This window comes from Pipistrellus hanaki (assembly GCF_964339955.1).
Source record: "Pipistrellus hanaki genome assembly, chromosome: 10".
Classification (NCBI taxonomy): domain Eukaryota; kingdom Metazoa; phylum Chordata; class Mammalia; order Chiroptera; family Vespertilionidae; genus Pipistrellus; species Pipistrellus hanaki.
Window position 1 is genome coordinate 16,457,099 of NC_140512.1, and position 21,270 is coordinate 16,478,368.

At 49.6% G+C, this 21,270-nt stretch overlaps 1 protein-coding gene across 4 annotated transcripts in view; it reads left to right on the top strand.

The window, feature by feature from the left end:
- Positions 1-21,270, top strand: part of ATXN7L1 (ataxin 7 like 1) — a 234,334-nt gene that overhangs the window by 66,029 nt on the left and 147,035 nt on the right. For all 4 annotated transcript variants that reach the window (XM_084897812.1, XM_084897806.1, XM_084897807.1 and 1 more), the window contains exon 3: positions 10,421-10,525. In XM_084897812.1, coding sequence (XP_084753938.1) covers positions 10,421-10,525 — 105 coding nt within the window. The remainder of the gene's footprint in view (positions 1-10,420; positions 10,526-21,270) is intronic.

The window sequence follows — 21,270 nt, forward strand, 5'->3', positions numbered from 1 at the left end:
GGCTGCCACAAGATGACTAAGTAGAGGAGGGCAGTTAGGGGTGACCAGGCCGGCAGGGGAGGGCAGTTAGAGACAATCAGGCTGGCAGCAGAGCAGTTAGGCCTTGATCAGGCCAGCAGAGGAATGGTTAGGGGGTGATCAGGCTGACAGGCAGAAGCGGTTAGCGGCAATCAGGCAGGCAGGCGAGCAGTTGGGAGCCAGCAGTCCTGGATTGTGAGAGGGAGTCCGACTGCCCGTTTAGGCCGGGTGGGTTAGAGCCTAAATGGGCAGTCAGACATCCCTCGAGAGGTCCCAGATTGGAGAGGGTACAGACTGGGCTGAGGGACACATACCCCCTCCCCTGCATGAATTTCGTGCACTGAGCCTCTAGTACCATATATTATTTAAAAAAAAAAAAAAAAAAAAAAAAAACAGGTTAGGACTGAGTGAAGTCCACCTCAGAACCACAGTACTCAATCAATGTAACCCTTTCTCTGATAGGCAGAGAGGTAGGTAAAAAGATAGAGATAGAGATGATAGATGATAGATAGATGATACATAGATGAGATAGAGACAGATAAGTACAATAGATATATATGATTGATAGATTATAGATAAATAGATAGATAGATAGATAAATGAAAAGAGATAAAATAAATAGGATAGATAGATCAAGAGAGGTGTTTGATGGACGGAGATGAAAGAGATAGATGAGATGGATATAATTGATAGATGATAGATGAGATAGATAGATATAGATAAAATATATCAAGATAGATGATTATATAGATGATAGATGACATATATAATTGATAGATATATAGAAAGAGATTATAAAGATGGGTAATAAATAAGATAGAAATAGATATGATAGATTAGATAGACAATTAGAGATATATGATAGGTGAGATGATATAGATATAATAGATGGGATATATACCAAGTAGATCAAGATAGATGATTGATAAAGATGATAGAGATAGGTGATTTATATATAGATATAGATGATGGATGAGATATGATTGATTGATAGATAGATAATGATGGATAAACTATAGATAGATGGCCTTCACTAACTCCTTTTAAGAATAAACCATTCAAATGTTGTACTCTTTTGTGACATGGATGTGGTACTCTCCCCTCCTTCCCTCTTCCTTGCTCATCCTCCTGACACACTCCGTGGTGGACCAGTCATCATAACTGAAGAGCCATAAAGGAACTAAGGGATTCGTTAGCATGCAGGTGCCCATCCTCCAGGCTCAGTTAGATTGCCACAACAGGACACTAAACTGTGCTGTATGAAAAGGCGCCAGAAGAGCCTTGGCCAGTGTGACTCAGTTGGTTGAGCATTGCCCTGGGCACCAAAAGATCACCAGTTCGATTCTCAGTCAGGGCACATACCCAGGTTGCAGGTTCAGTTCCCGGTTGGGATGCATGGGGAAGGCAACCAATCAATGTCCCTCCTTTCTCCCTCTCCCTCCACTTTCCTCTGTCTAAAATCAATATTTTTTAATTTAAAAAAAAAAGACACAGAGGAGATGTCCTATTGATTCCCCTCTACTCATTTCAGCTGTTCTTAACATCCCTGTTCTGTTCAGTCTGAAAATTCTCTTGGATCATACATTTCTTGCGAGGAAAAGCATCGTATTGGATTATCACTTCTTCCTCCCCAAACCCACTGCTCTATTCCATTAAACATGGCACCCACCTCCACCCCACAGAGATCTCTCTGAGGTGGGTTGGAAAGGGAGGGCATCACAGACTATGCGAGGAGACTCACCGGGACCCAGGAAATGCCTAAGATGGAGGTTCCGGGTTCCCCCACAATCACCTGGAAGCTGTCCTCACACAGACCAGGAGGCTCGCAGTAGGAAATGCCTGTTCCAGAGAAGCAAAGCAAGGACATTGAGAAAAAATGCCCAGGGAGGCCTAGTGATACTGCAAAAACAAATATTATCCAAACGGCAGTCCTCAAGTTGAAGGTAATGTGAGCATGAGTGAACATTTAAACAGTTAAGTGGCCTGGCTGGGAGAACCTGAGAGGGAAGCGCCTGGTGATGACTCTGGTGAGTCACAGTCCTCTCTACTCATCAGCCCTGTGAGTGCCATGAGGCATGAGGCCTGGGGAACAGACTGGAATGTCCCCAATAGTTTGGTGGTTTTCTTCTCTCTCTATGTCATAGAGAACTGGATAATTTTTACCCACAGGCCCTTAGTTGAATATGCTGTGCCCATCCTTGTCCTCTGCACAGAACTCCTCCCAGGCTGGGCCCAGGCCATTGGGTCTGACTTGGTGAGGGTGTAATGGGGCTCTCCTGTCCATGCAGCTGATCTATCGCTAAGCCCAAGCAACCCTTGCTGTAAAAATGACATTAGCCAGGATCCCTCGTCAGGACCCAGAAACCTGCCAAAGCGATGACACGCTTCTCATCTCCTGAGGACTAGAGGTGGGGAGGTCAGGCCAGAAGCCACCTGCTGACCTGGCTGGAATGATGGACAAAGAGATGTATGACGGACTGGGCAGGGGGGACCCTGGCTGTCCTACGGCTGCTTGAGAGAGAGAATCGGGGCTACGTTTACATCCCCAGGAACATTTTTAGGGACAAATTGTTGCCTAAGCCAGGCATAGCAAAGGGGAGCCCTTTGCAAAATGGCTACCGGGGATATCACTGCCCAGCCAGCCCATCAGATCCTCCGCCAGGCTGGACTCAGAACTCTGAGTGTACCCGGCCTGGGCCGTGCCTGGCTGCTGTGCTGGTCCAGTGTGGTACAGGATGGAGCGGGTGAAGTCTGGGCCTCCAGGCCCTGAGCCCTCACTGTCTAGATGTACAAAACACTATGCAGCCTCCAGGTGAGGACATAGGAAATGGGACCAGACGGGACACCCAGAAAACACCCCTACACCCACCCCAAACACTGGCTCTGAGAGGCCTCCGCTGGGGACGGGGGTGGAGGCTGTATCTCCCAGGGGAGGCAGAGCCCACCTTCCTGCACACAGGATGGAGAGGGCAGGAGCTCACTGAGGTGGCCGGTCCAGAGCGTGTTCTTAGAGTCACATGGGCCTTTTCTCGGAGGATGAACAAGTAAACATAATTATTGGCCTTGTAATCTTAGGTAACAACATGGATATTGGGGCAATTTATTATCATTTACAACCTCCCTCTTTGAGAGAAGAGAAAATTAAGGGGCATCAAAAGTAAATCGATTTCCTGAGGACTTCATTTATTAGGCGGCTATCACGTCCCAGACTGGTTGGCTAGGAAGGTATAAGGTCGTGATTCCTGTCCCCCAGCCCCCGGTCTGGTGAGAGGTGTAAGCCCGTTGCTCTCCTGCAGCCTTAGGAAAGCCTGAGGGCCTGGGCCCGGGGAGCTTCGGCCTTTCCTCTGGGTGCATCGAAGAAGGCTTCCCGCGGAGTGGGCAGGGCAGTCAGAGACACGGAAGGAAGCCGTCAGTAACAGTAGGTTGTGTTTTTGTTTTGTTTGTTTTTCACCCTGACTGTGTACCAGCCTCTTCATGTCATTTAATTCCAGATGAGAAACAAATGGCATCCTTAGGATTTGAACTCGAGACTGCCAGACTCCAGGGCCCAGCTCTCAGGCATTGCAACTTACCAGGCCCATGATGTAGAGTTTTTCTCTAAACTCTGGGCTGCCGTCACCTCCTGGGACCCTCTGCCTTCCCTCCTCGGGCAGGATGAGCGTTCTGTTAGGTCTGGTGGAAGCCAGAGGAAAGAAAGGCTGGTGAGGGGGCTGCCCTGTGGCCCGAGGCCTGAGGGAGCACCCCACAGGCCCCTAGCCTCAGTACCCTGTGAACACATGTCTGTAATGGCTCTTCTGGGGGAGAAGGGATTCTGCTGTCCAGCATGGCCGTGTGGGTCGGTTAGGGTTTGTGGGCTGGTTGGTCTGGGGATCGGGAGAGAATAGTTCATGTAGCATCATGGGGAGCCTCCACCTGCCACCAGGCCTGGCTCCTGGCTCTGCCCTCACCAGGGGCTGACTTCCTGCCCAGCAAGAGGAGGCTGGGGCCCCTTTCAGTCCTTGGTCTGTAGGAGAAGGAAGGCTCAGCTGCCCCCCCCCCTCCCCGCACACGCTCGCTCGCCGCCCTCCCTGATGCTGTAGAGCTCACCGAGGCCCACTTTTTCTCGTGTTTCGGTTTCCATGCCCAGATTTCATTGTTTTGAAGCCCTCCCATCAGGCCCTGGGTTCTCAGAGGTCTGAACAACAGAGAGGGACCGCCCCATTTGCATTTTCCTAGAGGGGAGCTGAAGGTTCTGCTGGGAAAGTAGGAGGCGTCAGGTCCGCTTTGAAGACCTCCGGTGGTTTTGTTCTGTGAATCGAGGGAGATTTTGGGGCTGGAGGACCCACAGAATCACCCTGTCAGCAAAGGAGAAACGGTTTTTTTTCCTATCCCCTCAAGCTTTCCGTTTGACATAAGTGATTAAAATGCAGCTGAGAACTCCACTCGCAGAGAAAAAAGATGAATTAATAAAAACTGTATAATGAGCATATTAAGACTAAGCCGGGGGAGGAAGGCTCCGAGGACAATCCTCTCCCGGCACGAGAGGTGCTCCTTCCCATCTGACACACGTCATTTTTGTAGGTGCCTTTCCGTGTCCGGATTCCAGTCCGCGTGCAGGCGGTCACGTGTGTCCTTGACACGCTGTGACTGTTCTTCCCACTAATTTCCACGTCTGAGTTTATGTAAGTGGAAGCCCACAGATCAAAACCGCTGCCAGCAGCCAGCTCATCGTTTTGATCGTTTTCCAAAGGAGCCCAGTAACAACACCCGGCTCTCTGGCTGTTGCCGGGTGTCACGTCCTGGGGTTCGACTAAGGTCTGTGCCCGTCTAACCCACCACAGGCAGCGGTTCACACTGTAAGCAGGACTCGCCATGGGAAGGGCCTGGAGGGTTGAAACTACATAAATCCATTTCAGCGTCTTCAGCGTCAATATTGTGTAGAGTCCGTGAAAATTTTGGGCGAGCATCATTTTTAAATGCGTGAAATTGTCTTTATACTCGAGTAGGACTACCTTTGCCATTTTTATAATTCCTATAGCAGTTGGTTTCACAACTCAGGGAAAAGACTTTGAGGGAAACCAAGCCTTTTTCTGGGGCTTTCCCTTTTTTTTTTTTTTTTTTTTTTTTAAGAAACTGAAATTCAAAGTCGCGTGTTTTGCTTTCTTTCCCCACGGCGGGGTTTCTGCGGGGAGCACAGGTGTCAGCGGCGGTCTGCTCCCTGCAGCTGCCCCGGCCCCTTGTGCTCTGCTGGCGTCCCAGGTGCAAGAGGAAGGAGTCAGTCCTTGTTCACGTTTTCTCACGTTTTGCATCTTTTGAACTCTCACCATTTGTGGCTTCATAATGTTAATCTCAAGCTTTGGGAGGTGTCTAGGGGCAAATTCAGATGTGCACAGCATCTAGTCTGATCCTAAACCTACAAAACCAGCCATCTTCCCGCCTTAGGAACAAGTTGGGGGTGCCGTGCCTTTTCCTTCGCTGCAGCCATTTTCAAAAGAAGTACTGGATACCAACTAACGTTTACACACACACACACACACACACACACATGTGCGCGTGTCACTTTGTCAAAAGTGTTCCCCCCAACCCTAACCGGTTTGGCTCAGTGGATAGAGTGTCGGCCTGGGGACTCAGGGGTCCCAGATTCGATCCTGGTTAGGGGCATGTACCTTGGTTGCGGGCACACACTCAGTGGGGAGTGTGCAGGAGGCAGCTGATCATGTTTCTCTCTCATCGATGTTCCTGGCTATCACTCTCCCTTCCTCTCTGTAAAGAGTCAATAAAATATGTATTTTTTTTAAAAAGTGTTCCCCCCAGAAAGCTGTGTATCTTGAACAAAATGCTACACAGGAAATCCGTTATTTTACTTTTTGTAGAAACTATTCTGTTGTCCCGAACCGTGTTTCTCCTTCCATCACAGCTGAGCTCGGTCCCCTCCCGCTCCACTGCCCCCCGGGTGGGTTTGGAATGGGTGTTGGGGAGAGAAGGCTGGGGCAGCCTCAGGAACTGTCAGGGGCCAGGCCCGTTCCGCCAGATGGAGTTGGTAACTCGAGCCCGCATTGGCTTCAGAGCCCGTGACCTGGCATCTCACTCCACTTTACAAATCGCAGCCGTGAACCGCAAGCAAGTTACGTTACTTGTGTTTCCTTGCCTGCAAAGTGGCGATGACGGTAAATTAAAATCTGCAGATTAATGACGAGGATTGCTTAAGATGACATCATCGCATCGTGAAGGCTGGAAGGATGAATACCTCTCTGTCAGCAGTGGTTCCTAGGCGGTGTCGTCACAGGTGGTTTCACGTTCCCTCCTTTCCCCACCTTTATTCAGTGGTGCCCTGGTCAGTGTTTCACAACCAGCGCTCTGAAAGGAAAGGCCTGATCTGTAGTGTTTGCCCATTTCCGTGGTGTAAATACTCCCAGGTGGCTGATTCAAGCTGCCACTGTGATATCACTGAATGAGCTGGGGAGAGACATGCACAGCTAACTTAGCTCTTCCAAGCTGCACAAGCCCACCTCAACAAACCACTGCTTTTATTTTTAATGGTGCACTGGATGTTTTTGGGTGGTAAACTGATGGGGGTGGGGGGGAATCAATAGAATACCTAGCTTTGTGCTGAGCATACTGATTTTCAAATCTTCCTGCCCATCCTCTTCTTCCCTGAGCAAACAGCACACGACTTTGATCACGTAGCCACCCGAAGTGGTGGTCTTCCGAGCGGCCAGGTGTCCTTACCTTGTTCCCCATCTCGGAATGGGCAGCCTGTGGAGGAGATCCTAAGCTGGGCCCTCGGAGGAATGAATCACGGAGGCAAGCAGGTTCTCTCACTGTCTACAGAAGACATGCTCCGAGCAGACACGTGCAAAGTTTCAGCTGCCCTAGAGCCATGGTCGGCAAACTGCGGCTCGCAAGTCACATGCGGCTCTTTGGTCCCTGGAGTGTGGCTCTTCCACAAAATACCACGGCCTGGGCGAGTCTATTTTGAAGAAGTGGTGTTAGAAGAAGTTTACGTTTAAAAAATTCAGCTCTCAAAAGAAATTTCAGTCGTTGTGCTATTGATATTTGGTTCTGTTGATTCATGAGTTTGCCGACCACTGCCCTAGAGGAACTCAGGAAAAATCCCAGTGGAGTGAAGGGCCTGGAGTGCAACACTCCTCCTTTCCCCCCCAGGTGGCCAGTCTCTGACCAGCCTAACCTTTCCCTTCAACTCCTGACATACGAGTAGGAGGTGTGTGGGGCGCAGTGCGGAGGCCCCTCAGATTTCCGGAGGAACACAGGAACTGTGGGGCACCCAGGGGAATCCCAGCAGGCCTCCCAGGTCAGCTGGCGTGTGTACAAAGGTGCAGAGGCACAGTGCCCGCACCCTGCAGGGTCTGGTCTCCGCTTCCAGCTCTTGGCACAGCTTCTGGCACAAAGTAGGTGCTCAAGGAATTTTTGTTAAGGCTTGTTTTTTTTAATAAAAAAAAAAGTTCATGAATTTCTTTTATTCCTTTAGATCTATTGCAGACATGGTATAAGGCAGCTCAGTAAGTTTCGTTGAATTACGAGTGCCTTAGTCCTCGCCAGCTCCTGGTCTCACATGTTCCTGGATATAAAATGTAACTAAACCTAAATGAGATGCAAGGTGTTAATAAAGATTGCCAGTGATTTTAATTTATTTTTTATTTTTTGCTTCTCTGTGGTTTTCAAATGCATCTTCAAAGAACATGGATCTCTTTTGTTATTTGTTAAGAAGGTTCATTATAAAAACAACCTGTAAGTAAAAAGTAAAACGGCAGGGTGTCAGCCGTTCAGACGTGAGAGGCACCCTCTCCACGCTGCGGGGCTCTGAACCAAGGCCCCGGGCACGTTGGGTGCGCCCCACGTGAGCCTCCGCACCCTCCCAGACGCTGGTTCTCTCTCAGCCTCTGCTTCCACGAGCCTCCCGCCCACCGGGCGCTGACTAACCACACTCCCCTTCGGTAACAAGTCTTAGTCAGAAGTGGAAATAGAGACGAGTCACAGGCCTCACCCAGGACCGCCGGCGGACTGGAAACTCAGTGCACCCTGGTCCCCAGCTCTGTCCCGTCATGTGCTCTGGGGCGAGCGGGGTCCGCAGGCACCTGGGACCCGAGCAGGACCCTGCAGGGGGCCGGCCCCCCCTTTAGAAACATGCCTCCTCCGGGGGAGCAGGGGCCTCAGCTCCTTGCATACCACAAAGGCGTTGGTTCTGCTACTCCCTAAGAAGCAGGGCTCCTCTGAGTCAGGAACACAGAGCCGTGACGTGTGCCTTAGTTAAACATGTGCTTGGTTATACAGGAGCCGTCCCCGTATCGTGAGGAACTCAGCTCTTCCCTGGGGCCTAGCCCTGCAACTGGGGGGGGGGGGGGGGGCCATTGTGTGTTTGGTGTTTTCTGTGAAAAACACTGGTTGGGTCTAGAAAATGAGGGCCCGGGGAGTTGGGGAGAAGCTGTTCAAGGGGTTTGTGTCAGAAGGCATTGTGTCATGCATACACTGTCTCTATTCCTCCAGCAACTCTCTGGCGGTTACGAGCACCTTGCTCTCAGGGATCACGTGTCTCTAGAGTCAGGGGGCTAAGGAGAGGTAGGCCAGGTGCCTCCAGGGCTCTGCCTCCACCCAGCGGCGCACAAGGAGATGTGACTGTTTCCTCAGAACTGATCTCTCTCTCTCTCTCTCTCTCTCTCTCTCTCCCTCCCTCCCTCCCTCCCTCCTTTCCTCTAAACAACTTTTGTTCACATACTAAACAAATCACCCATTTAAAGTATACAATTCCGTGGTTTATAGTATACTAGAGGCCTGGTGCTTATCACCCCAAACCCTGGCCAGGTACCTCCATTGGTCAGAGCATCATCCCAATACACTAAGGTTGTGGGTTCAATCTCTGGTAAGGCACATACAAGAAGCAGTGAATGCATAAATAAATGGAACAACAACAAGTCAATGTTTCTCTCTCTCTCTCTCTCTCTCTCTCTCACATTTTCTCTCTAGAATCAATAAATTAAAAAGAAGAAGAAAAGAAAGAAACAATGCACCCTTTAGCAGTCACTCCCCAATTCCCTCCAAGCCCCCCTGCCCAAGACAAACACTAATGTAATTTTTGTTTTTGTAGCTTGGCCTATTCTGGACGTTTCCTATAAATGGAATCATTCAGTATGTGGCCCTTGGTCTCTGCCTCCTTTCACTTAGCGTCATGTTTTCAAGGCTCACCCATGTTGTAGCAGGTATCCATACTTTATTCCTTTTCATGGCTGAATAGCATTCCATTGTCTGGTTATGCGAGATTTTGTTTATCCATTCACCAATTGGTGAATATCTGGGTTGTTTCCACGTTAGGCTGTTATGAATAATGCTGCTGTGAACATGCCTCTGTGCGTTTTTGTATGGACACATGCGTTCACGTCTCTTAAGGCCATGTAACTACAATATATGTCTGATCCAGCCATTTTTTGCTGGTTTGTTTAAAAACCTTCTGTAAGTTCCCAAGGTTCTTAAAGCCAGGTTCAAAATCCTTACCTCGGTCTACAAGGCGTATCACCTCTGCTGGGCTCTCCCCTGGATCTTCTGTCCCAGCTGAGAGGTTCCTCCAGCACAGAGGCCCTCCTCCCCTGGCAGGCCTGGCTCTTTCTGCTCCCACCCCTGGCTCTGTGTTTATCTAACCCCCACCCACCACCACCACCACCACCACCACCACCATCACCACCACCACTACCCTGACGCCAGCAGAAATAGCGCCTCCCAGGGATGTGTCTCCCCAGAGCATCCCATGAGGTGAGGTCCACGTGCTGTGATGGGACCTGCACATCTCCTCACCCGTGCCACAGTGACGGCCACACAGTGACCTGTGCGGTCATCTGTTTAATGTTTCTCTCCGCTCGCCGTGAGCGCCAGGGGAGCAGGGCCCTCGCTCTGGTTCGCCCATCATGCCCGGCACCACGCATGGTGCCCGGTGCACGGGGACACTTGATAAACGTCCGTCAGATGAATGATGCCAGTCCCTTGTTGGGAGCCTTCTTTCACCTTGGGGTCCCCTCAGACCCTCTTTCCCCCTCACTCACCTGAGAGACCTCTGCTTAAGTCAGAATGGGCTTGGGGGACCCCTTCTAAGATAACCTGTGCCTCTGTGGGTCCCAGCTCGCGTGGCTCTCTCGGGATAGGCTCGGGCCCCATCACACGGGATCGGGGAGCCCGGCCACCACCGGCTACACCAGCAGCGGCAGCCAGCATTTCCAAGGGTGAACTCGAGGTATTCTCCGAGGCGGGTGCCTCTCTGAGAGTTGGGGGGCTGCATTATGACTAGCCACGTTCCCTCTGGTGACAATGATCGCCTTTCTGGGTGTCACGTTGGGAAAACTGTCCTTGAGGAAAGCTCTACACCTTCTGAGACTTAATTGCTTTTTTCAAAAACACCTGTTTTCATTTCCCCCCACAGATATGCACTTATTTGGCCATTACCCGGCACATGACGACTTCTACCTCGTCGTGTGCAGTGCCTGTAATCAGGTCGTCAAGCCACAGGTTTTCCAGTCGCACTGCGGTAAGTGGACTCCCACCGCCTCGCCGAGCAGCGCCGCCCGCCCCACACCCCACCCACCCACCCACCCACGGGGCCTGGCCCTCTGTCTGTCTCAGCCCAGGCCTGCGGGCACCTCCTTCCCGGGCTCAGCCTCTGCTCCCGGGGTCACTGTTTTAGGATCTGAAACGGTCTGTCAGAGCCCATGAGGGAAAACCTGCTGCTTGTCTAGATGGATGATGGGACTGGGCTGACACCACCCGCCCGCCTGGCCTCTCCGCAGCCTCTGTAGGCGCCGGAGGGAGGGGAAAGCAGTGGCTGGCGGAGGCCCTTCTGCAGCCTGGCACGTTGTTCCCCAGAAAGAGAGGGCCAGGCGGGGTCTCCGGGCCTACACCCAGGGGGCCTGGGAGCCAGGAGCCGGTCCCTCTAGGCCTCTGGGTGCTGCGGTTAGGCTTGCCTATAAAGCTTCAGGCTCAGCTACTCCTTTTCCAGGAATCCTCCGTGAGAAAAAAAAAAAAAAAAATGCAGTTGTTTGGGAATCCGCTTTCCCTCTGAATGTTTATGTCCTTGGTGTCAAATTGCCTTCATCTCGTCACCAGCAAACCCGGGACTCCCCGTCAGGGCGGGCGCCGTGAACATACAACAGAGAGAAAGTCCACCCTGCCGCTCCCCTCAGGAACGAATAAATAGCCATTGACCTGAGATCGGAAGTTACTTAACCTCTCTGGGGGGAGGTTCCCATAGCGCTTTAAAGGGGGCATCGGACCAGATGATTTCCAGCGCTGTAATATGCCGTCAGTTCCAGAACAGTGTGTCCCAGTCTTTTCATTCCAGCCATACTCCACGTGCCCTCCTCCACTGTTAAATGTCAAAGCACATTAAATATCGTGCCTTAAATAAATCAAAGCAATTATATTACTAGAGGCCTGGTGCACGGATTTGTGCACCGGTGGGGTCCCTCAGCCTGGCCTGCAGGGATCAGGCTGAAACTGGCTCTCCAACATCCCCGTAGGGTAAGGTGATTTCTAACAATTTTTCCCGTGTCCCGTGGCATTTTAAAAAAGTCCTGATTTTTGGAAAGAATCTTTCCAATCTTCCCAAAAATCACAGGCCAGGCCAAGGGACCCCACTGGTGCAAGCACCAGGCCTCTCGCATGCATATGAGATCTTTGGTTAATCTCTATCCACTCTCCTCCCTCCCCCATTCCCTTTGAGATTCATCAGTCTGTTGAATGTTTCTATGCCCATGGTTTCCACTCCTGCATTGAGCATCTGCCCCCTGGTGGTCAGTATGTGTCATAGCTACTGTTCAGATGGTCTAATCAGCAGGGGTCCTCAAACTTTTTAAAGTGGGGGCCAGATCACGGTCCCTCAGAGAGCTGGAGGGCCGGACTATATGAACTACTAATTCCTACTGTAACACCTTGGCTGCGCTCACTGCCCAAAAAACCTGGCGGGCAGGATCAGACTCCCCTGGGGGCTGCATGTGGCCCGCGGGCCATAGTTTGAAGACCCCTGGAATGGTTGGCCAGTCACTTAGGCTTTTATATCTATAGATTATAATTTTTCGAGCTACATGTTATCCCTTTCTCACACTTGGAATTTCTCATTTCCCCCTGCTCCTTCAGTTATCACTATTCTGTAATAATAGGTATAAAATAAGGGGAGTTGAGCTTATCTACACTCTTTAGTAAATGTATTTGGGACTATGGAATACAGTTGACCCTTGAACAACACAGGCTTGAACTGTGCATGCCCACATATAAGCAGGTTTTTCCATAACATGCAGTCGGCGCTCCATACAGGTTTCAAATCCTTGGGTTTAACCCACTGCCACTTGAAAAGAGTACATACTTTCAGTCCAAGGGTTGGGAATCCATGGGTGTGGGGGGCCAACTCCATCCATTGTTGTGCGCCATTTTATATAAGGGACGCGAGGATCTGCGGAGTTTGGTATCGGCAGTGGGTCCTAGAACTAACCCTGTGGATACTGAGGGATGACTGTAGTTTTTAATGTATCCTAATATCATTTATGAATATGTAGACATGTGATATGTACATATACATCAAAATTCATCTGTGTATATACTGTAGGCATGCTAGTATTTTGTGTTCATAACCTACAGACAGAAAAGCCAAGCTTTAGGGGCACTTTCCAGCACGTGCTGACCTGCCCAGGCAGGGAAGGCCCTAAGAGTGTGTACAGAGTGCTCTGTTTAGAGGCCGTCTCCTGCCCTCCCTGCAGCCGGCCCTGTGACTTTGGGCTACTTGTTTACTGTCTCAAGGCTTTGGTGTTTCTAGTCTCTTCCATCAGGAGTGGCTTTGTGAGTGCTTCTAGCTCTAACCTTGTCGTACCCGGCAGAATGAACAGGAGAAGAACAAGTTGTCTGCCCAGCATGAGCTGACCTTCTTGTTCAGTGCCATGTCGCAAATGACCCCTCCCTTATGCCGGAAGAGAGAAAAGATCCAGCCTCTCCAAGGGACTGACAGAGACCCGGTGCTGGTGCCACGAGCGGAGGTGTCCGGTAGGGTCGAGAGCAGAGCAGCAGAGAGAAGAGCCCAGACTAGCTGGGTGGTGAATGACTAGGGAAGCTCTGTGACCAGTTGCTTCTGTGCGTCCAGCGGATGCAGAGGCCGGATCACCCTCTGCATCCGCTGGACACACAGCTGATGGGGTCGTCGTGCATTCATTCACAGGGATGCACTGCTGTTCTGGGCACTGGGATACAGCAGCAAGCAAGGCAGACAGAAATCCCTTAAGCCCTTAAAACTTTCGCTGGGATCTTAATTCACGGGCAGAGACTCTAATGAAAGTAACGTGAAAGGGACCCGGGACTCCACTGTGCCCAAGGCCCCACCTAGCCCATGAAGGAGGCCTCTGGGGCTTGGCTCTGCTGATTCATGTGCCTTCCTCTGTCCTAGGCCTTTTGGGACAAGAGCCAAGTCTTGCTTAGGGGGAGAACCAAGTGTTTGTGGCATCTGCTTTGAGCAGTGGCTGTACATTAGTTTGGGGGTTTGAGTTACTGATCTCATCACCCAAAGCCCAGTCTCGGGTGAGCTTCCTGCTGAACCAGCTGACAAGCAGCAGCGAGGACACCTCATCTTTCAGGTGTGTGTCCTGCCGATTCACAGCTCATATTTATCAGGGCCGGGAGAAGGCAAGGCAGAGCTCAGTACCATGGCAACTCTCCAGAGACAGTGAGGATTTCTTTCTAAGTGTTAGGCACTGTGCTGAATGATACCCATATCTTTGAGCACATAGTCCTCTCATCAGTTCTAAGAAGTAAGACCAATATGATACCATGTTGAACTTGAGGAAGATGAAGCTTAGGCATGCCTTGCCCAGGTCTCAAAGTGAGACAGGTGTAGAGCCAGATTTTGGACACAAAACCAGGGGAAGTGCATGCTCTGCCTGCTTGCTGGTCACTGTCCCTCACTGCCTCGCTGCACAGATCGCCTGCTGTCCCTGCCCTGCCCGAGCTCCAAGGCCTGACCCATTCACCTGCCAGGTAGCCCCTCGTACATAGTACGGGGCTTCAGACTTGATGTTGTTAGTTGCAGAGCTTTGTTCAAATAGAACCTCCTGTGGAACTTAAGGCTATAACTATCGATGCAAAGAAAGCCATCGGGGTTGAACTTGGGGTGGGTGCTTGAGCCACTCCTGACCTGGCCTTCTCCTGACCTCCCAACCACCCAGCCCTTCATAGAACAGCAAGTTAGTTGTGTTGGAGAGAACATGGACTGTAGAGGCTAACAAAGCCATCCACATGACTCCCCATTAACTGTGGAGGCAGGTCGCCTCCTGTCTCTCCATCTTGTCTGCAAAATAAGGACTCTGTCTGCCTCGTGGTGCCCAATGACTGGTGTGAGGCACCCTCCTGCAGATACACCCAGAGCATGGCTTCATTTCCTCCCCTCTTCTCCCCTTGGCATTCCTGCCCCCCGTGTCCCCCTGGATTGGATTTACACCTCTCAGTACCCATAGAACTCCTTTCTCCTGTGCCACTTCCCACCTTCTGCCACGCACTGCAGTTATCTGTGGACTCTCATGAACGTTCACCAGCTTCTAGGATTCTTTCATGATAAGGGGTGGTCCTTTTCAACTCTGTATTCCCAGCACCCAGAATCGTCCTGCCGTGGCCCGGGGAAGCAGGGCTGCCATACAGCAGGAAGGATGCTGCCCAGGAGCCAACACATCTGGGGCCAAATCCCAACTCAGCTTCTGCACAGCCCTGAGACCCTAGACTTGTGACTTGTAAAAGTACAGGGGGCTGGACTGTGTGTCCTTTTAGAAACTTGCTCATTGTCAGCACCTGTGGTTTTGAGGATCATGGCATACACAGAGAGATGGGCACCTGGCAGTATTCCCATCTTGGTCTCCTATTTGTTTAAGTTTGTTTGTTTATTGCTTTATTTATTTTTATTTTGACAGAGAGAGAAACATAGATTTGTTGTTCCACTTATTTATGCATTCGTTGGTTGATTCTTGTATGTGATCTAACCAGAGATTGAGCCCAAAACCTTAGCACATTAGCATATGGGGACAGAGCTCTAACCAACTGAGCTTACCTGGCCAGGACCTACTTGTTTTAGTGTGTGTGTGTGTGTGTGTGTGTGTGTGTGTGCGCGCGCGCGCGTGCGCGCGCTTTGGCCATTGGTTATGGGGGCTTTGGAGATCAGTGGTAATGTGAAAAAGCCATAGTAGAAAAATCATGAATTTCGGAGTCAAACAGACCCAAGTTAGACTCTCCACTTACATTTACTAGCCGTGTGAGCGTGGGTTAACGTTCATGACCTTTCTGAGCCTCATTTTCCTCCGAAATGAAAGTGAACGTTCTTGCCTCGCGGAGCTACAGAAGGCACGGAGATAGAGTGGTTTCCTGGCACATGGTAGGGAAATAAAGAAAGGGTAGCTATTATTGTCAATAAAGTGTGGCTATTTTTTATTAAGTTGAATGTTCCTTATGAAAAATGGGAAAACCAATTCAGTCAAGTGCTTCCTGCCGTCGTTTCTTGCCCCATCTCAGGGGATGTGCACGCTGAGGTCAGCCTACACGCTGTGGCCTGTGATTCATCTTCTGCTTCCCACACTCTGGGAGGCAAGAATTGTCGGCCTGAAGAGGATCAAGTTGCCAAGAGTCCAGAGGATCTGGCTTTCTAAATATGGTTTACGCTCACTGTAGGCCCCAATAGCAGCCCCTTAGGAAATGCTTTGAGGCTCCCAGGATCTCTCTCAGGTCCCTGCCACGGTCCGCCTGGCCTTGGCCCCTTTGCCTTCCGGCTCACGTGAAGCCCCTCCCAGGACTGGCCACCTTCCTTCTGCTCCTGACTTGTGCCCCGAGCTGGAGTTCCAGACATAAAAAGTTTGGGAGACCCTCTGCTTGGCATGAGGATGGTGTGGAAATCCTCCAGGAGCCTTCTGTGCACCCCCCACCTGTGGTGGCCCCTTAGGTCTGTACAGGGCCTTGTAAATATCTTCCCAGGACTTGAAGGGATTGCGTTGTTTCTAAATCCCCTTAAGTATGTTGAGACTAGTTAGGGATGCTGAGGAAAGGGGGCTACAGGAGCAAAAAGCCTAGCCTTGGGAGCCCTAACCCCACTTGAAAGGCATCCCTGTCCCAGCTCCACAACACGGACATGATGTGAGAGCCCCGTGGGTGGGAATAGCCTCGCTGGGGTCCATCTGCTTGGATGCAAGACCCAGCTCTACCATTCATTAGCAGGTTGCTTTGCCTCTCTAATGCTTCAGTTGTCTGGTGCTTAACGTGGGGAGAGTAGTTTACCCCATAAGGTCGTTGTGACGACCAAAGGAACTCACAGATGGGAACTAGCACAGCAGTGAAAGTTTGCTTTAAAAGTAAAGTGAAGCTATCGTTAACCAGGTGACCGTTAACTCTTGCAGAGATTTTTAATGAATCCAAAGGATTTTCCCTTGTGATGGCTGCAGTGGCAGAGTGCCTGGTGTGACGCCCCCTTGTGTGTGAGTGCTGTGGTGGGTCCCACCTCAGCCCAGAAGCAGTGTTGTGATTTCTTCCAAAAAGAATCCTGTGTGTGTGGTGTGTGTACATGCAAGTGTATGTATGTGCGTGGGGCGGGGGGGCCTTCTGTCTGTGTGCACAGAAACATAGATAAGCTCAAAACAAGGTGCCTGCAATGGGGAAAAAGTACTTTATTATTTTTAATAGTAACATTTTTAATCAACTTGGGATATTATAATTAACAAAAAAAATAGTAGGTGAACCCCAGTTATAATTTTGTAATTGGGTTGAACATGGGTGACATTGTATGCTTTGCCTAAATGAGAAGAGTGTGATTTTTTTCTGTTTTTATCACATAACATAATTACATAATGAACTCCTCTAAAGCATGGTTTCTCAACAGCAGCACCGTTAACATTGGGGGCTGGGTAATCCTCTGCGATCGGGCCCTCCTGCGCACTGTGGGGTATTGAACAGCTTCTCGAGCCTCCATTCCCGGCCATGACAAACAACGCTGTCTCCAGGCTTGGCCAGTGTCCCCCAGGGGCCAAAATCCCCTCTCACCCCTCCTCCCCCGTTCACCACCACGGCTCTAAAAGAGAACTTCCCCATCTGTCAGATCATAGTCTGTGCTTGGCTATAGTTACATGTTCCTCCAAGTTAAAATGTGTGCATGTGCACTTGTACACTGAGCTCAGAGATAACGTCTCTGGAACCACATGGCAACATGTAGAAAGTTTACTATTTCAGCCTTCACAGGGCTGGTGATCATCAAGATAATTTCCTCATCACGGTCACATACAAAGCATCAAACAGGATATCTCACGGAAGCCCACAAGTTGCCGTCCTTCCTACCTCCAAGTCAAAAAAAAAAAAAAAAGAAAGAAAGAAAGAAAGAACACATCCATACACACAGCTCCTTCAGGGTTTTCAGCCACGCCTGGTGCTTGCCCTCTGAGCAGAGAAACAGACAGCCCCGCACCCCATCCATCAGACAGAGATAATCCTTGCATGTCATGCTAATGAAAAAAAAAAATGTATTAGAACCAAAGAACCTAGATGTCATTTAATCGACAAGAGGATTAATTTTCCCCTCTTTCTCAGAGAGGGCTTTTTATTCCCTTTTCTGATTATATTTTTGAATGCCCTTCAAGTAGCTGTTTTGCATGTCGATGGTGGTGCAGTGGGATTTAATGAACTGTGAGCTAAAGCAGAGAGGCTGAGCTGCAAAATAAATGAGTGACAGCGACTTGCTGGTGAAGGCTGGCACCTCCGTTCCTTCCGTGCACACCCAGATGCTGAGACCGGCTGGGTACCGGGAGCGGCCCAGCCCAGCAGTGCGACACATGGGAGGCTCATTAATGAGGTTCCAGGGTTTCCTGCAATTGTTCCTGTTATTTTGTCTGCCTCCAGGTGACCTCTGGTTGAGGAAGAAGCAAACCATTTGTGCTTCTGAGCCCTAGAGAAAGTCAGTCCCTCCCAATGTCAGCGCCCTTGGCTTCCCGGGACCATCGAGGGCTCATTAGCCTGCAGAACTTTTTGCCCGAAGATACCAATTGACACAGGGCAGGGTTTGGGGTTTTTTGGTCAATTCAGATGAAGTTTTTTGTTGGCATTAAATTTCTGTTCTAGTTGTTAGTTGTCTGTTATGAGACTCGATTGCACCAGGGAAGTATAAAATAATGAAAGGAAATTGGTCTCCTCAAACCTCTTCCTTGTCAAGTCTGACAGTATTAATTAATAAGACTTGGCAAGAGCATGTAAATAAATCTATGCAAACTTTATTATGGTAGTAGTTGTTTTTTTCACTTTAATTTGATGAATATATCTTTGATCCAGAATTAACTGCTGGATTGATATGTCTTTGGGGCTTCTTATGATCGGAAGCAATATCTGTTGTTATTGTTGTTATTGTTTTAATATGTTTTTATTGACTTCAGAGAGAGGAAAGAAGATAGAGAAAGAGATAGAAACATCAATGATGAGAGAGAATCATTGATCAGCTGCCTCCTGCATGCCTCCTACCGGGGATTGAGCCCGCAACCCAGGCATGTGCCCTGACTGACCAGGAATGGAACCACAACCACTGAGTCACACCAGCTGGGCTGTTGTTTTTTATTTCATCTTTTCCATTGTCCCTCATGCAGGTGGAATAATAGGTCCTAGAGAAATCCTTGTAATAGTCCCTAAGGAAAGAAATGACAGACTGACTGATTAGCACAAGGTTAGACCTTAAGTCAAGCATTGCAACAAAGAGCATCTATAATGAAATAGGACCACATTTTTTGCACTTTATATTTTGAACTTGCTACTGCTCAAATTAGAGTTAATGCTGGATCTAGAACATAGCAGGTCAACCTGTTCTCAAATCCTGGCTTTTCTTTTTACTCTGCGAATGGAAGACAGAAGCAACAATGAAGCTAATGAACTTACTGAGCCCTTCTATGTGCTAAGCTCTTTGTGTGTTATTTAACCCCACGGCCACCCTAAGGTGCTGTGGTCTTGTTATCTTGATCTCCCACCCAAGGGAAGGGAGACTCCAGGGATTTAAGAAATTGGCTTAAGGTCAGGCAGATCCAGGATTCCCATCTCCGTCTGACTCCAGATCACTTTAACCACTATCCTGGTTGGATGTTTTTGGATCTGCAACCTTTTCACTAAACGTTAATACGGAAAAGTCGTTTCTGTTTCCTGGGGGGATGCTGGAGACTAAGTGACAGGTGCCTGGGGGCAGCAGAGCTCGTCTCCTCCTCACCTTTGTAAGCTCTGCCACTGATCCTGTCTGCTTGTTGGCATTGCTGACAGGTTTGGGCACAGTTTTGAGGGAAGGGGGGAAGGAAGGAATAAACCCGTTATGGTGAATATGTTTAGAATCTTAGCCACAGCATGTCAATACACCTTTAAATATCGAAAAGTGAAAGGAAGGAAGTTTGGACAAGAGGTGGGTTGGGCACCACCAGCAGGTCTGCCTCTCGTTTCTTGTTTATCTCCAACACGGGAGCAGACAGTGAGATCCACAAAGGTAGAGGTGATTTCCTCTGAAGTCAGCGAAATTCCCTCTTTTTGCATGTTTCTGTGAACTAAGTAGAAATGTTATAAATAAACAAATAACCGATGTAGTGGTGCCGCTCAAAGTTGGAGATAGATTAATAGGATCTTCGTAATCTTAGGATTATTGAATTCATCTTTAATTGAAAAATGAACTTCTGTGTATAATCTTACCAAAGCTTGAAGGCTGAATGCCTTAGAAAACCTTCTGCGGGTCACATGGTTTCAATTTATTCATTTATTCAAAATATGATTATTGAGCATCTACTCTATACCAGGCATTGTTCTAGAACTGCAGGTGTAGTGGTGAACAAGACAGGTAAGACTTCCTTAAAACCTACTTTCTGATGGGTTAAGTAACATAAACAAAAATGCAGTTGAGCCCTATGAAGAGCTGACACAATAGTGTCCCAGCAGAGGGCCCAGCAGCGAGGCGAGTGAGCTCTGGGAGGGGAGTGGGGAATACAGCCGCAGAGCCCTCTAGGCCAGAGTCTGGAGTTTGGGTCTTTTTCTGGGTATATTGAGAAGACACTGGAGGGTACTGAGTGAGGGGAAGACATCATCTGGTTTGTATTTTTAAAAGATCACTCTTCTTGCTTGGAGCCAGGAGACTTTGTAAGGACCCATGCATAACCAGGCAGATGAGAAAAGGGTAAACTTGAGATCCATTTTGGAATTGTAGCTGATGCATTTTGCTGATGGATTGCACTGGGGAAAAGGAGGCGTTGACTTTAGAGTCAGTTAGAAGGAACAGCAGCCAGCGATCTGGCAGGTAAAGCAGCAGATGATGACAACCTAGAAGCTAAGAGAGAACGTGTTTCAGAATCACCGTCAAATGCCAGGAAGTAGAGTGAGAGGAGAAAAGAGAAGAGGTTACTAGATTTGCCACCAAAGGTGGTTGTTGACCTTGATGATAACCCTTCCAGTTGTATCTTGGGGATTTTTTTCATGTCACCGGTAGACCTGTTTTTAGGCTGGCAACACCTTAAGTGTTTTCCTGGGTGTCTGCTGAGCTCAGCTGCCACCCGACCCACTTGCAGCGGGTCCCACTGCCCCTGTCTCATACCAGCCATCACCTGTGAACACTAGACGCTGAGCTCCTGAGGACTGGAACTGGGCCTTTTGCGTCCCAGCATGGAGTACATTGCCTGACGCGGAGACAGACAGGTGGAAGGAAGGACTCCTGAAATCTCAATCCAGGTGCTCTTGGCCTCCTCCACTTCACCAACTGAGCATACACAAGGGCTATTGCAATGCTTGTTTGCTTATCCAACCCATCACACACACACACACACACACACACACACACACACACGTGACTAGGCATTTTGAGGAGCCAGGAGCCCTGCCATTATGTGCACCATGATAGTCTCTGAGTTAAAGAGTGCAGGATCTGTAGTTGGTGCTCACTAAAAGAGGGAGGAAGCAAGCAAGGAAGGAAACTTGGCTTGCCGGTTGTGGAAAAGCCAAATGTCACATGGAGGCGAGTGAGTGTGTTCACTGAGAAGCCAGCACCCGTTGAGAGAAGGGCCACCTCTGTTCAGACGCAGTTGGAGAGGCTTTATCCCTTCCCACGGGCGCTGGCGAGGCTGCCGCTCCGATCCCGGACCGCAGCTGGGTTCTGGAGGCTGGCACGGTAACAGGACCCCGGCCTCTGACTCACCACTGGCTTGTCCTCGCTGTGCCGCACGGGCTCCTCCGGTCCATTCCTCAGAGCTGCCTCCACCGAGGAAAATCGGGGGA